Consider the following 16,847-nt stretch of genomic DNA (forward strand, 5'->3'; position numbering starts at 1 on the left):
TTCTCTACTCTTGGATGTTTCTCATTCCCGGGACAGAGAATTTCCTCCGTGGGGCGCATCGCATCGAATAACAACCACTTGTACTTTCGGGGAGGGAATTTATTTGAGAATGTGCACTCTCGAAGCGATTCAAATTGCTGACGAGAGCTCGAAATAGCTTACACCAGTTCAGCGGATAATTCGCCGGCAGGCTCAGCAGTGCGAATGGAACATGGTGTTTCTTTTTTGGTCTTCTAAAATGAATGTTTATTTTTGGGAAATTCGGTAATGACCAACCATGAGGTTGATGAGCTTCAGGTGCAGTCGAATCGATTGTTTTGTTTACTTCATTCATTAGGTGTGAGTTAATTCGGCTGCAATTTGAATATTTCTGCGTAAATTCCATTCGTAATGTGATTAGTTTCGAACGATTCCGGGAAGAGCTGTTGACAAGATGCGTCATCCGTCGACATTTGGGTCAAGTATCGCCAAATGAGCTCACTTCGTGACTTCTTCCCGGCAGATTGATGTGAACCCGCGCTCAAGTACCGAGGTGGTGGGTAGCAAAAAAATCCATTTGCTAGGCTCTGTTCGCATCAATTATTCATCAACATTCTCCGAAGCGAACACGAAGTAATAATAGAACTTGGCTTCCTGCTGTGGTGCGGCCGCTTATCTTCGCGAATATATTGACGGCTTCAAGTGCCGCGGAGGTCCAGAATGACGCCTCCAAATGGACTATTTAAATCATAAATTTCAACTGAAGTACTTCCAATCGGTACGTCATCGGTACAGGGCAGGACGTCACGTTGAGAGAGTGAGGTTAAACGTTTTTTCATGCAACGTGAGTTCAGCTTCAGGACCGTAACTCACATGTCGGTCGGGCTTTGTGCAAAACAAAACTACTTCATATTTGCATGCTAGCCACAAAGAATTCCGCCGTTAATCAGCTTGAGCTGATCGCTAAATTATGCTAGCAATTAGCCAATTACGACAAATCAAAACAAACAACAGCCAGTGCGTGCGATTAAAATCGGGCTGATTGTTGCCGCAGGCCAACGGAAAGATCAGCAAGTCATGATAAGACTGTGAAAACCGACGACGAAGCAGGCGAGATCAGCTCAGCTGTTCAACCCGGGCTGCGCAAATGTCACTGGATTTAATTAGAGTTGCGAGTGATGCCGGTCGGATCATGAAGGGTACCTAACCTCAACCCGCAGTCGCTGCTGCTCACGGTATCCGATGAAAGTTGACTCTGATGGCGAGCGGACATTCGAGCGAGTTCGAACTCACCGCGCGAAAAAAAAATCGTTTCTCGTCAGATTCTAATCAACAAACAATAAATTTTCCAACACCGCCTTGGCTGTATGGCGATCGAGAAAGTTACTTTTATCACTTTCGCTTAGCCTACTGCAATTGCGCCGTGCTCGCGTTCTCGAACGTTGCCAGATGGGATTCAGTCGTGGTGCAGTAGGCGTAACGGTTCATTTCCTGACGCCACGCGGAGGCTTGATCTCGCTTCGGGCTGACGTCAAGGTTTCCAGCTTGGCGCCGACGGACAAAGCTCATCGAACAATGACCAAACAACTCAATGCCATTAGCGGCCGAAACCCGGATCGATTTCACCTTCGCATCATCCGATCCGCCCGTCCAGGGTGAAGTGAAACAACCTCTTTCATATAGTGCAGGAACGAAGGAATGATTGCGCAACTTTTGTTGATCATCTTTGCCGCTATTGCTCCGATTAATCTCCGGGGAGAGATGCGTTCAATCCCGCTCAGGTCCGATCCAAGCAAGCGATAAATCAATCAGAAAGACGCATTCTTTCCCGCTTCACTGCCGTCGTCATGCCTCCGTTTGGTAAACAGTTTCCCCGGTACCGAGCGGTTGTCATCACGATCGCGATCGATGCGCGAAGTAATCGATCGGCGTGATGTCACGTGTGCTAACAGATGTTTTTGAGCACAACCGACGGGGACGACACAACCCAAAATTGGGTCATGTTTTTGGTCGCGCTTGTCATGCTTGTCGATGTTTAGATTCTGCCCTGCACGTCCCCTTCACGTCCCGGGTGGTCACCAGCATTGGAGGCAGAATTGAATTAGTCCCAATAATAAAGTCATCAATTCTTCGCTTCTTCCTTGGATGTCAATTGTGTTCGAAATTCCACCTTTATTCATTCACGGCCACCCAGAAGTTGGCTGGCTGGCTGGCGTCGGTGGTCTGTGCGGCAGTGCCAGGAAACGCTGGTTTCTGGTCAAAACAATTTGTGAACAGATTTGCCAACTGTCAGAGGGTGAAAAATGACCGGCACGGTGTTTCGAACGCAAGGGTTGCTTTGATTGTTTTTTGTCGAATACACCATTGGCGATTGATTGAGCAGAAGCTTGATCACTCTCATCTATTTCATCTAGATCCGATAGATCGAGAACGGCTTCTCATTGTTTCTCGTCACCGTGCCGAATAGAATAGAGGCAGTTCCCAGTCCCTTTGGGGCGTTTGGGAAAAAATCATGTCCGGAACTTGTTTCCGTACCGTGCAGGATCAGCGCGAAGATTTAGAGATTGCTTTGCTCGGAACGTTTTTTTTTTTGTTCGTCTCGATCGCGTTTCGCTGCCGCCCTTCGCAATCCTTTCATACATTCCGGTCGGAGATCTTTCATCATTTCAGCGCGAATTCCATCCGTTCGTTCCGAGCACCGGAAAAACATACTCTGAAGAAGCAGTCTATTTCTAGAGCAAAATCGCAATAGGTCGTAGCCATCGTGGATTCTGTCTGTACCTGACGAATGTGATTTTCGATGTTTCCTACGACTCTCTGAAAAAAAATTCAGCATCAAATGTTCTCCGCAGTGCCCGATACGATCCGATTTGGACTCAGGCCAACCCAATATTAATAGGACCAAAACGTGCAATTTTAAAGTTACCCCCATTTAGAAACGACGAACGACGAGGGGACTACCTTTTGTTTTTGTTTTGTTTTGATGTTTTACACCTATCATTATTTTTGGGCATAAATCTAGCGTGTCGAGACTGGCTATCGCGCATGTGGACCGTCGGGACCGTTGTTCCTATTGCACGAATAGCATCGGAGATTTATGATAAAATGCCAGGTTTTCGTCCGGCTGTATGGTGGCTGCTACCACCTGCACGAATGCCTAAGGATAATTGAACTCGCTCGATTTTGTTCAGCCGTTTTCCGATCCCAGACACTCCTATTCCGGGTACCACACGGGTTTGGAGATCTCAATGGAATCGTTAGATGAAAGACGGTTTAACGTCTGGTGCACAGGAACAGATCTGGAGCGAGTCTGTTTGAACATATTATTTCGTAATTCAATAAAGCATACTTCAGGATATTGTGAATCGATATGTTTAAGAACAACTAATCAGACATCTGAGTGTTATTCTAAATACTATAAAACTATACTATGCGTGATAAGAAACATTTCTTAGATCTAAGGATAACTACGATAAATATTTTCTTAGGTTTAAATACCAGCTGATCGTGTCAGACGAATTAGTTCTGATTTGCATGAGGCTATAGAAAAAGACGCACTAGCGTATTGATGCATAAAAGCAACGGTGAAATTGAATGATTTGTGGAACGGATTGGTCCACCATTCTCCGTACTCTCCAGACCTGGCCCCCAACGACTATTATCTGAGCTGAATGCGAAACGTAAGACAATCAAAACAGTCATGTGCACTTCTGCACAAATCGGTACCCACGAGGTTCCAAAACCTAAATGACTAAAATATGTTTGCGGCCATAAAGTCGTAAATTCGTTTTCGCCTGAGACGTCAGGATAGACATAGCACTTCGGTGTAAATAAGTGCATTATAAATAGCAATGACTTGACGTCTGCTTAGCGGATTATGTTGATCCGCGAGGTGGCATTAGCAGTCAACATAATCTGCTAATGCACTGATGAGCTGAATGCGAAACGTAAGACAATCAAAACAGTCATGTGCACTTCTGCACAAATCGGTACCCACGAGGTACCAAAACCTAAATGACTAGAGTATTATCTATTTCCAAACTTGAAAAGGTTTCTCCAGGGAAAGTAATAATTGGTCGAAAGTTGAGCTCATTGCCGAAACGGAAGCCTATTTTGAAGGCCTTGACAATTCATTTTTTTTCTAAGGGCATCAAACTGTTGGAAGACCGAAGGACAAGTGTACCGCTCTAAATGGAGATTACGCTGAAGAATTTAAGCTTTTTTTTTATTTAAAAGATTTTTTATTCAGGCCTATTATATATATATTTAAGCTTGTACACGCTGAATCGTACTCAAATTTGTACACAAGCGCGATATACAAGTTTGAAAATCGTGTTTTAAACTTGTGCGCAAACCTAAGTACAAACATCACGTTTGCGTCTGAGTGTACCCATTTAACATATTAGAGCAGTTCAGTAAAATCCTCTACTTCTATAATTCTATTAATTATATATTCACATATATTACTCTGTGATTATTCAAAATACCTTTCCCTGATTTTTTAAACAAAAGAAATTGATCGGGGAACTTCATACTAGATCTAGATTGGTGTAATTTAGGAATGAGTTTTGGAGTTTTAAGCTTAGGATTCGAGTCTTCAATGACAAAACTGGGCTTAGATTTTTTACAACGTTACTGGGCGCGTCGCATTTTTGATCAATCACACAATTTTTCTAAAACAAGACCGATTTTCGAAAAACCAAATTTATCACAACTGAGTATTCTTGGAAATTTGAAATTTTGCTTGGACGAGCAATAATTGGTTTTTGAAAATTTCAAACGGTTACTGTTGATTTTAGAACTGAAAAATAGTGTTCGTTGTAAAATTTCACAAAGAATATAAAAATACAACTCAAAATTATAAAACTTTTCCCAAACAAACCGAAATTCGGTCAAGTTTACATAAACTTTTCAGCATATTCTGTATTGACCGCACGCTGCTGTTTCGTATGATGATGGTATGTGTGAAAAATTCTCGGTGGGTTCAGTGGCATTATATCGTCAGCAAAAATTACATACCAAATAATGACATGAATTTATGCAATAATGGGTTTTGTGTTGAAATAACAATGAATTGAATACAATAAAATGGGTATTGTAAGAAATCGTTTATTTTCTAAGTAACTGTCGTTTATAATGCCAGTAATATCCAACTTTATTGAGCTCTATGCATTGATGTTGCTGACACAATAATATTATTTAATAGGTATTGATTCAAATTGTAGCAATTCTGGAAAATATATCATTATACTGTATAGAGGATCAGAACATAATTTATTTGGTACAGTTGTTTCGTTGTCTAGCAGAATGCTAGTACATCAAAGTTGTTGTATGGAATAATTTCGATAAAAGACTATAGTGGTAATGTTATGTGAATATCATTAGATAGTATAAGTATTTAAACATCTCATTGTTCAACATATTTTAAAAATTTGATTTCTATATTCGTTTTTAACTGATTTGCATAAACTATGAAAATTTGTATGTCAATTTTTCGAACTTGTTGGTATATAATATATGACGCAAAACGTCACTGAACGACTACGAAAGTCAATTGGAATGGAATGTATCGAAAGTGAATGTCCAGTAATTTTTTATTTCGACAGTGCTTAAATCGATAATGAAAGTTGACCGCGTTCTATTGTGCGTGTCAAGTGAATACTTTTACGTAAATTTCATCTCATCGGCGGGAAGGGCCTGGTAAACTACTGGCGAAGATACCGAAAATATTTGAATGTTCTCTTGTTTTCAATCATTCTGTAGAAGAAGAATCTTTGCTTGCTACTAAACTTAGGCATACACACTGTTACCATGTTTGTCAATACATATAAATATAACCTAATGTTAGCCAAATCTTATACTCTAGTGTTATTGAAATCAATAACAATACGGATTGAATTAGGATATATTCAGTGTGAAATATTCAAAAACTATTACGAACCAATAAAAGTCTCTTTTACAAACGTGTGGTGAGCCCGCTGCGCTCAAACGCAGAATATATTCCTGATTTCTCTGTGTCGGTTTTACTTGTTATGCTTTGTGTGACGATTCGTTCAACTCAAGCGGTTGAAACTTTGTGCGCATTTTTTTGGACTACATTTCACCTTAAGGGTAAGGCCAATAGGTCGCGTATAACCACGTGTCTCGCTCTACGTACTACATTTCTCTCCATGCTCTCTCGCATATGTGCAAAGTGACTCTCGATGGGTCGGGTGGGCAGAAAAGTTTCGATATTTTTGGTTACAAGTTTGACTACATCACATAAAATCCAAGAAAGCTGCCGCTTGTTTGGCAGCCTTTTTGAGCCGATTTTATTTCTCTCACATGTTTCGTTACGTTACCAGGGAACCAAAATGGCGCCGACATAGAAATCGACTTACCTCCACAAAAATAACTTTCTCTTAATTTTCATCGCGACAACATATATGTTTTTATGCACTAATCGCATCTAAATTAAATTATCTAGACATTGTCAGGATAGATTTTTGATGCATGCCTTTGAAGGCGAGATATTAATTGAACAAGTTGAAAGTTGCCGCTTTCAACTTTGCAATTCTTCCTTCAGAAAAAAGACTTTCCCGACCGCTGAAGTCAAACAAAAATTCTGAAATTTTCACAGAATAATCTAAACTAATTTTCTAGGAGATTGTCAGTTGGGTTTTTTAATATTCGTCACCGATTCTGAGAAAATCTGATTTGAAGCGTGAAAATAGTCCTTTAAAACGCCCTAAAACACACTGGTCTCAGCCCTTAAGGGTTGAGGCCAGTAGGTTGCGTATAACCACTTGCTCTACGTACTACATTTCTCTCCATGCTCTCTCGCATATGTGCAAAGTGACTCTCGATGGGTCGGGTGGGCAGAAAAGTTTCGATATTTTTGGTTACAAGTTTGACTACATAAATCGGTCGAATGGGATTGACATATATAAGCATAAAATGTGTCTCCATCCAATAAAGCTACCGCTTGTTTGGCAGCCTTGCTGAGCTGATTTTATTTCTCTCTCTCATTTTTCGTTACGTTACCAGAAAACTGGAGCAGAAAAAATGGCGCGTGCATAGAAATCGACTTACCTTCACAAAAATAACATTCACTTCATTTTTATCGCGACAACATATATGTTTTTATGCACTAATTGCATCTAAATTAAATTATCTAGACCTTATCAGGATAGATTTTTGATGCATGCCTTTGAAGGCGAGATATTAATTGAACAAGTTGAAAGTTGCCGCTTTCAACTTTGCAATTCTTCCTTCAGAAAAAAGACTTTCCCGACCGCTGAAGTCAATGAATCATTCTGAAATTTTCACAGAATAATCTAAACTAATTTTCTAGGAGATTGTCAGTTGGGATTTCAATATTCGTCACCGTTTCTGAGAAAATCTGATTTGAAGCGTGAAAATAGCCCTCTAAAACACCCTAAAAACACTGGCCTCAGACCTTAATGACAGCTGTTCGTTTGGAAGACTCATCGCCCAGTAAATCCAGAATCGGAAAGTCGGATCAGGATAAAGCTCAGTAATTTTGTATGCGACCAGAAGACCATTAATTTAAATCTGAATATGTGGAAATCGGTCATACCTTGATATGGAGGTGAGTTACTTTTTTTTTTAAATTTTGACGCTTTGAATTTATTTTCAACACGGAATCAAACGTAAATCTCAATGAGGCTCAAAACTGGATCCAATTTGTAGGTCATGTTAGTTGTTAACATTTAGAGTTTTTCATAGTTCGAAAATAAATTTCATATACACTTATATCATAAGGGATTTTAAGCCGTATTTACAGTATTTTTCGTCCAGTTCATATGTAGAAATGGTTGATATATTTGTGGTTCTTTGTTTCAGTGTTCTGATTGGAAAAGCAGTCATATTATCCATTATCCATTGTAGTTGCTGTGGCATAGTGTAGTCCCTAAGGACAATATTCCAAGTAGTTCTTGGACCTTGGAATATCTTTTACTGATTTTCATAATACCAGCAAATACTCAGATGGTCCTAGATGCTTTTGCGTATAATTTTTTTGTTATTTGTACTAAAATCGATTGGAATTGAAATTGAAAAATTGGGTTACGAGTTTAATACGGTCATAAGTCGCTTACAGTCGAGACAAAAAATGTAAAAAAATTGCATTAATTTCTCTAAAAGAAATTGACTTTTTGCTAAGAGAGCAGATGCAGCTCGATTCAACGAACGTGCACAAGATTCAATTGAAGGACGAAGGAACAGCACTTCATTTATTGCATTTTACCTAAAATCGAGCAAAAGTTAATTTTCAAAAAAAATTGACGGGACCAAACATTTTGTTTGTCGGGCGCGCAAGCCTACTGCGATCGATTTTTATCAATCGGTCTGGTCTAACTTTCGAACGTACGAAACTGAGCGTTTGTATTATTGAGTTTGGTCTTGGTTTCTGTAGTTACAAACGTGTGTCGGATATGACAAAACATGCTACCAAATACAAATAATAATACCCCTAAGTCCCATACAAACGAACCGCCAATGTTTGGTTCACAGCCTGAACAAGTAAGCCTAGCAAATTACTCCCTTTCATTGCGATAGTTTGAAAATTTGGAAGGAGATCGTTTCTGGCAACGCTTTATGCTAGTTGCTACGGCGCAAAACAAGTTTGTTTGTTTATGTTTTCCGTTGCTGTATTGCAACAAATTCAAAGGTACACTCCAGCTAATCGATGGATGAAGAATTGCGATATATTTTGGCAGTGATGGGACTTTATTTCATAAACGGGCCTTGGTGTGGAACATGGGTACGATTCGTATACGTACCACGGAAACAGCGATTAGCGCTCTACACGATAAAATAAAAGTTAAAAGAGAAACAAATGCAAGCTGTGTATGCGTTTTCCCAATAGTCACTCATCTATGCGTGACCCAGACAAATTGATTATAGCCCGAATGGTGGCAGACACAGCAGTTTTTCTCTCACGATGGATAAACTTATTAATTGAATTATTTTCTATTAGTATTATGATGTAAAGGTTCCCCGCATTTAGCAGATGTTGGAAAAATTCCTACTCCTCTGACGGGAGTGATTTGCAATGAGAAGAACGGATGGCTACCATAACGATTCGGTGAACAGTGCCGAGACATTCTAACATATGATACTGAGCAATTTCCGAAAAGCCAAGGAGCAAATTTCTGAAAAGCCAAGGAGGACAAAAAACAAAATCCGATATGGAATAACCATATATCATACACAACAACATAGTTCAAGTTTATTTTTCACTACATGACAGTGTACCGCACGATGCAAAATGTGTCCTTGAAAATTTGTCGAAGTATTCCGTATTATAATTTGTATTTGATACTACTGTGGGCTAAAAATAGTAAGACTTTGTTCATAATTTCAAAATTCTTTATTTATTCTTCCACATCTATTTCGCCCCCCTCAAAGTAAATTCAATTTAAAGGAACTTTTTTGTTAAATAGTTTTACTCATTGTAAAAATCGCCGATTGCATTTTTAATACTTAAGAAAGACAGACGTATACTAAACACTAATGAATATTTTAACGCGACACTTGGCACAGATGTCATTGATAGTCATACAAAACTAGAAAAAGTACAGGTGTGTAATGCCAGAGACATAACTGGATGTCGTGAATACGAATAAAACTTACACTCTTTCTTTATACTTCCGAATATCAATTAGTTGATCGATTGTGTTAATTGTGCAAGCTTTCCCATTTTTCACTACTAGAATTTGAAACGATACACCCAAACTACAGTACAGATTAGTTACATCTAACATTCTGACACACAAATATTACAAAATTACCAGTATAGTTCTTTATGATAAAATAATTTTAATTTTCGATTTACAAAGAAGCAATCTTTATAGTTCTTTAGGTAACATTTAGAGCCATTAGAAGTGCTGATTTTGCATAATGTTCCACATTGTTGTCCATTTCCCGTTGTATTTTGCTCCAATGCAAACGACCACCAACAGGATGATGTAATCGATCTTCTTCGAAGGGAAACTGGCACTGCGACCTGAGCGTTTGAGGGTTTGTACAACGCTAAAGGTCTGCTTTCATTGACTACTGCTCCACCTGACTGCTGAAGTCCAAATGAGAGCACGACCTGAGCGTTTAAGGTTTTTAACCACGCAGTAGGTGCACTCTGCGAAGCTGTTGGTCCCACGACGTCTGCTTGCATCCAACGCACAAGAAGAAATGATCGAATTTCGACCACGGTTCCCCTTTTATACGCATTCAGTTGAAGATATGTGCCTGACTACGTCAATATCGTCGTCCTTGCGCGAAAAAGCCAAGCAAAAGTGAAGAGTTTTCCGTTTTGTTTTCAAAGTTTGAGAAAACTTAATTTTTGAGTTGTGTGTGGTTATCTCACGCTGTTCAAAATATTATCCTAAATTCCTGATCATATTTTTGATGAAATGGTGAAAGAATTATGTTGCTACCGTTAATACAAGTCGAGATATTCACGATTAAGTTCTGCCCATTCTTCCATATGGCTAATTTTGAAAAGGCACCCCATAGTAAAGTAAGTCGTATTCACGACAAAAAAATATTTCGACGAATATTGTATCCGCGCGAGATATAATTCAAAAACCATACTACTTTTTGCCCATGGTAGTATAATGCCATCTATCAGATGAAATCGAAAAATAATTCGGAATAGTCCTGGTTGAACAGAAGCAAAAAATTTTTGGCACCACAGCAAAGACATGGCATTTAGATGCAAAAAGCGTATTAACTTCGCATTTGCTTAGCGCATTCTTTTGAACTGTTAGGTGACGTTAGCAGCACAGCATAAACTGCTAATGCCTTGAACCGAAGACGAATTCAAAAGGAGGATTTTCATCCACTTTTTCATAATTATGAAGTACCAGAATGAACATCGTTGTCGAATTCTAATGGCAAGACACATCTTTATTATAGCCAAGCTAAAACAAATCTGGATCTCGTTTCTCTTTATTGTCGTGTGTTCGATAGTTCATAGGATTCGGAATCGATTGGCCAATACTTATTACCGATGATCACGGGATTGTGCTGTTCTGCTCGTCTTAGTTCTTACTATTTCCAAGTGTGCGATGAGACAGTGCCAGTTCGGCTTAATAAAGTCTAAACGTTTACTCAAACCACTTTAATAACTTTATTATCTAATTATATTTAACGCTACACAATTATAACTAATACAAAAAAATTCTCGGAGCACTCGGCGCAGCTTAATCGTTGGAAGCCAATTCTGATCTGTCTGGGATGCTGCGTGGTGAAGCCAAAAAAAAAACTCCCTTTTTTGCCGCGCTGCCTGTTCTGGTAGCTCGAGCTTCGCTGGGTAACCAAAATTGCGCTACTTCAGTACAGGGGAATGACAGAAAAATAGGGTAGGTCGCCAACATCCTCGCCCCCCTGAAACGACCATCGTTTCAGTTGAACCTAAACGTTCTTCACGTGTTCTTCTTCGTCGGGTGTCGCAACCGGTAATATGCAAATTTTATCTACTGGTCTCTCCACCCTTCCGCTTGCTGTTCTAAGAGAAACAACACGAACTACACCGTCTGGTCCTGGATGTGTTTCTATTATTCTCCCCAATTTCCAGCGTGTTGGTGGCAGATTATCATCACGTATTACCACCAAGCTACCTTTCTTCACACCTACCGGAGGTTTCCACCATTTAGTTCTTCCTTGAAGTTGAACTAGATACTCGGTCCTCCACCGTTTCCAGAAGTCTTGTAGTCTTCGCTGAACAGTCTCCCAAAGGTTTAGCCGTCCTATCACAGTTTGTGTGTAATCTGCTGATGGTAAAGCTTGCATGGCAGACCCAACCAAAAAATGGCCTGGTGTTAACGGTTGTAGATCGTTAGGATCATCCGAAAGCTGAGTTAATGGCCGCGAATTTAAACAACATTCCACTTGTGCTAATAGAGTGACCATGTCTTCATAAGAAACCGCCGAGTCACCTAATACCTTGAGTAAATGTGTTTTTGCTGATCGGACTGCGGCCTCCCAAAGACCTCCAAAATGAGGAGCGCCGGGGGGAATAAAATTCCATTGTATTCCATCGTCCGCACACTCTCTCGCCACAGTATCGTGATGCTCTTTACGTTTAAGGTTCAAGAGAAGCTCTTTCATCTGATTTCGTGCTCCTACAAAGTTGGTGCCGTTGTCGGACCACAAATTGGCGCACTTTCCCCGTCGTGCTATAAACCTCCTCAATGCTTGAATAAACCGTGCTGTCGATAAATCCGTAACCAACTCCAAATGTGCTGCCTTTGTAGAGAAGCACACAAAAACGGCAACATACGCCTTCACTGCAATTCGTCTGTATCCTGGTCGTATATACACCGGTCCGAAATAGTCAACGCCTGTCGTTGAGAATGGTCTCGTTACAGCTACTCTCTGCGCAGGTAACTCCGCCATAAACTGCTCAATTGCCTTAGGTTTCCTGCGGTAACATATTAAACAATGATGACACACCGTTTTCGCCACGTTCCTTCCCCCAAGAGGCCAATACCGCAACCGAATGTTACTCAGCATCAGTTGAGGTCCAGCATGCATCAATTTTAAATGGTAGTGACGCATAAGAAGTTTGGTGATTAAATGTCTGGCGGGAAGCACGATGGGGTGTTTCACTTCTTCAGACTCTCTCGATTGCCCTAACCTTCCTCCTACTCTTAGAATGCCGTCAGCTGCTATGAATGGAACGTACCAACGCAAAGGCGATGATCGTGACAAGCATTCTCCGTTGGATATAGCCTTCATCTCACTGCTAAATTGTTCCTCCTGAATAATCCGTAAAATCTTAAATTCGGCCTCTTGCAACTCCGTAATCGTTAGAGCACCAAACGTTCGGTTACCTTTCTTCCGTTTCCGAGAGTTTTGTATAAATCGAAGACAGTATGCTGTACATCGAACCATAGCCGTATAGTTGGAAAATCGGGATATATAGTGTTCTATGGAACTGTGACCTTCAGTACTTGCCGCTAGCACAACACGTCTCCTCTCCTCCTCTACACATTCCGACGACCAGGATTGTTGTTTTGGCCAGATTTCAGGGTTCTTACCTAGCCAAGATGGGCCTTCCCACCAAAATTTATTATCAAATAAATCTTCAGGAGCAACTCCCCTCGAAAGGAGGTCCGCAGGGTTTTGCTCTCCTGGTACGTGAAACCAATGACAATTCTCAGTTAAGTTTTGTATCTTGGCTACGCGATTCGCCACAAAAGTTGTCCATATAGAGGGTGTGGCAGCTAACCAACGTAGAACTGTGGAAGAATCCGTCCAAAAAAATATTTCTGATGCGAACCGGACAGCCCTTTTCACCTTTGAATACAACTCAGCTGCCAACAATGCTCCACACAACTCTAGCTTAGGAATGGTTTGTGTTTTCAACGGTGAAACTCGAGATTTCGACGACAAAAGGGCTACCTTAATCCTTTCCAATACATCTTCGCTTCTGATGTATGCGCAGGCGCCATAAGCCTTTTGCGAAGCATCACAAAATATGTGTATTTGAGATGATTTTGGTCGTTTCAACATTACTAAGCGTTCAACTCGAATGTTGTTGAGCGATGGCAATTGTTGGTGAAATCGAATCCACTCTTCTGCTACATTTGTAGGTAGAGGAGAATCCCAGGCTAACTTTCCCTTTGAACTATCTTCCAGTTGCCACAGAAGTTGCATGAAGATTTTTGCACGGGTAATGACGGCTCCGATGAGACCCAGAGGGTCAAACAGGGTGGCGATTATGGATAGCACTTTCCTTTTCGTCAATCGGTCGCTAGAATGGAGTGGTATTATATCGAATTTGAACCGAAAAACATCCGTGTGTGGCATCCATATCAAACCTAAAGTCTTAACCATACAGTCATTATCCAAACTAATTCCATCATCTGTTTGAATCGAAAGGTCTTCCTTCGGAAGTCCGCTTAGTACTGTTTCACAGTTGGAGGCAAATTTTCTCAATTTGAATCCACCTAGCTCCAACATAGATTGCAACTGAATTCTCAACTCTTTAGCCGTATTAGCGTCGTCTGCTCCTGTTATGGCATCATCCATATAAAAGTCCTCTCGAACCGCTGTCGCTGCCAAAGGAAATCGAGTTTCCTCATCGCTTGCAAGTTGCACTAAAGTCCTGGTAGCGAGGAATGGAGCTGGCTTGGTACCATACGTTACAGTTGCCAGCTCATATGTTGATAGTGGGTCGTTTGCGGAAGTACGCCATAAAATTGATTGAAGGGGTCTGTCTTGAGGGCAGACCTCCACCTGTCGAAACATTTTTTCTATGTCAGCTACAAGCATTATCTGACGGGTACGACTGCGTAAGATGATCGAGCGTAAATCCTCTTGGATGGTCGGTCCAACACATAAACTGTCATTCAAGGAAAGATTTGATGCAGTTTTAGCAGAAGCGTCGAATACCACCCGTACCTTGGTGGTAGTACTCTCGTTCTTCACCACCGGATGATGTGGAAGATAACAACGGGTGATATCCGCCTTTTCTTCCTGGGAGACCAACCTCATATGACCCAGAGTTTCGTATTCTAGCATGAATGCCTTGTACTGCCTCTGGAGTTCTACGTCGCGACCGAGCCGTCTTTCTAATTGCAAGAATCGCCGTTCCGCAATCGCCTTGGATTCGCCTAACTTTGTCAGCAGTTCGTCAATCCTAGGGTAGGATACTATATACCGACCTGAAGCATCTCTCTGTGTGGTTTGAAGGAAATAATTCTCACATCTAGTTTCTTCTGGCGAATAATTAGTTTCCAAACCAACATCTTCACATTTCCAGAACCTTTCTAGCATATCCTCCAACCGACTCGTAAGTGCCACATCACATAAAACCGATTTAGTAGGAGCATTCACAGCATATCGTCCTGTAACTACCCATCCAAAGACTGAGTCAACTAACGATGGTAAATTATCTCCCAATCGAATGCGACGGTTACTGGAAAAGAATTCAAAGAAAAATTCTGCACCTAAGACGAGATCAACATGATCATCTTGGAGAATATTTGGATCGGCTAATTCTATCCCACTTGGTATATTCCATTTGGCAGCGTCGATTAAAGCTGTATTCATTTGGGCAGCTATCTTGGTCAAAACAAACATTTCCATCGTTTGCTTAAAATCCGACACGCGAGAGTGAATATGTACTGTAATTTTCCCATGCACCTTTGTTGCTAAACCTTGAATCCCAACTACTTCGACCATGCTGCTTTCCTCTTTGACTGATAAATATTTCCTCAACCTCTTGCTGATCAAATTGCATTCTGCTGCACTATCCAACAGTGCCCTTGCATGAACCTTATGACCTTGATCATCTTCTAAAATAACGACAGCTGTGAGCAAGAGTACACCCGTAGAACTAGTAGTCGTATTGCAGGATAAAGTAGTATTGGTAGTAGTCGCCAGATTGACCACCTTTGCTTCGGGTATTTCCTCACTCTTATCAGACGCTTTCAGATCCGTATTGTTATTCGGCTTGCCTTCGTTTGCCTTCCCCTTAAAACAAACGAGTGTATGATGTTTCCCCTTGCACTGTCGGCAAGTAAACTTGGAGTTACAATCCTTTGCATGATGACCCCGCCGAAAGCAATTTCGGCACAATGAGTTACTTCGTAGTAGTGCATCTCTTTCTGGTACAGGTAGGCTATGAAATGATTGGCATTGATAAAGAGGATGATTACACGAGCATGCCACACACTTTGCCGACGCCGAAGGGTTCTGAACCGTAGTATTAAATGCCTTCACCGTTGATGCCTTCTTTGGATATTTGGATTGGGAAGGTTCCATTTTCTGATCAGTGGACCTATTAGGCAACGATTCCAAAATTCTAATATGTCGCTGTAAAAATTCAGTAAGATCCTTCACGGTATCAATATCCTTGGTTGATGACCATTCTTCCCAGCTTCGTCTTGTAGCATTGTCTAAACGAGAACTCAGCAGGTGTAATAACAACATATCCTTGTAATCAGCTTGCTGAGGTGTCACCTGATCTAAGGTTTTTACGATTTTTTCGAATGTATCCAATAATGAATGGAGATCAGCAGCACACTCTCGTTTAGCGAAAGGTAACTCAAACAAAGCTTGAACTTGTCGTTTACGGAGAACCTTAGTATTTGAGTATCGTTTGGTTAGCAGTTCCCATGCTACGGTATAGTTTGCTTTGGTTAAAGGAAGAGAATCTATAACCGCTAGTGCTTCTCCTTCCAGCTGACTACGTAAATAGTGGAATTTTTCTATATCTGGAAGATCTGCTTGCCAGTGTATAAGAGAAGTGTAAAGATCACGAAATGTAAGCCATTCATCAATTTTTCCATCAAATTTTGGAAGGGTTATTTGCGGTAAACGCACATGTGGAGTGGAACCGGTGGGGGCATTATCGAGTGAGCGAGTAGTCTGATTGAGTGCACTTGTATCACCATCTTCTTTAATTTTGTCGACGAGAAACGATTTCAATTCGTAAAATCGATTTTCGAAGTCAATCCGATCTTTAACGAAGTCTTCGGTGTTATCGGGTGTCTCTTCGTGAGATTCTAGTTCGTCAAGGGCCTCTATCATCTTATCCCACATTGGATCCAGCTGCTCCAGTCGAACGTTGACCTCTACCAGCTTAGTATCGGTACGGCACAGTTGCATGAACTGGTACATATTGTTGAAAGATGTCTGCAAGCCGCGAAGTTTAGTTTGTAGTGCTTTCAGTGGTGGTGACTTCTGTTTCGATGCAGCAGGCATGCTGTTTTCCTCAAAAAATGAGACCAAAGTAGCAAAGTTTGGGGGAGGTGAAGTGTTTGGAGAGCCAATTACCTGATGGCTCATGAAACGAGCCTTGTGTATTATTAAAGATGCTCCTCGAACCAAGTGTCTCTCACCAGAGATAATAATGT

General features: G+C 40.9%; 2 protein-coding genes across 3 annotated transcripts in view; both read right to left on the reverse strand.

The window, feature by feature from the left end:
* Positions 1–16,847, reverse strand: part of LOC131433834 (uncharacterized peptidase C1-like protein F26E4.3) — a 135,241-nt gene that overhangs the window by 50,148 nt on the left and 68,246 nt on the right. The window lies entirely within an intron of this gene.
* LOC131434397 (uncharacterized) lies at positions 1,387–16,695 on the reverse strand. The gene is made up of 2 exons (XM_058601065.1): positions 13,282–16,695; positions 1,387–1,728 (listed from the first exon to the last, which is right to left on the reverse strand). The coding sequence occupies exons 1-2, from the start codon at positions 16,693–16,695 to the stop codon at positions 1,387–1,389; spliced, it is 3,756 nt and encodes a 1,251-aa protein (XP_058457048.1).

This window comes from Malaya genurostris, chromosome 3 (genome assembly GCF_030247185.1).
Source record: "Malaya genurostris strain Urasoe2022 chromosome 3, Malgen_1.1, whole genome shotgun sequence".
Classification (NCBI taxonomy): domain Eukaryota; kingdom Metazoa; phylum Arthropoda; class Insecta; order Diptera; family Culicidae; genus Malaya; species Malaya genurostris.

Coding starts and splice junctions, on each gene's coding strand:
- LOC131434397 (XM_058601065.1), bottom strand. CDS start 16,695: ATGCCTGCTGCATCGAAACAGAAGTCACCACCACTGAAAGCACTACAA. Junction 1,729..13,281: donor CAGCTGAGTTGTATTCAAAG/GTGAAAAGGGCT, acceptor CTCTCCCCGGAG/ATTAATCGGAGCAATAGCGG.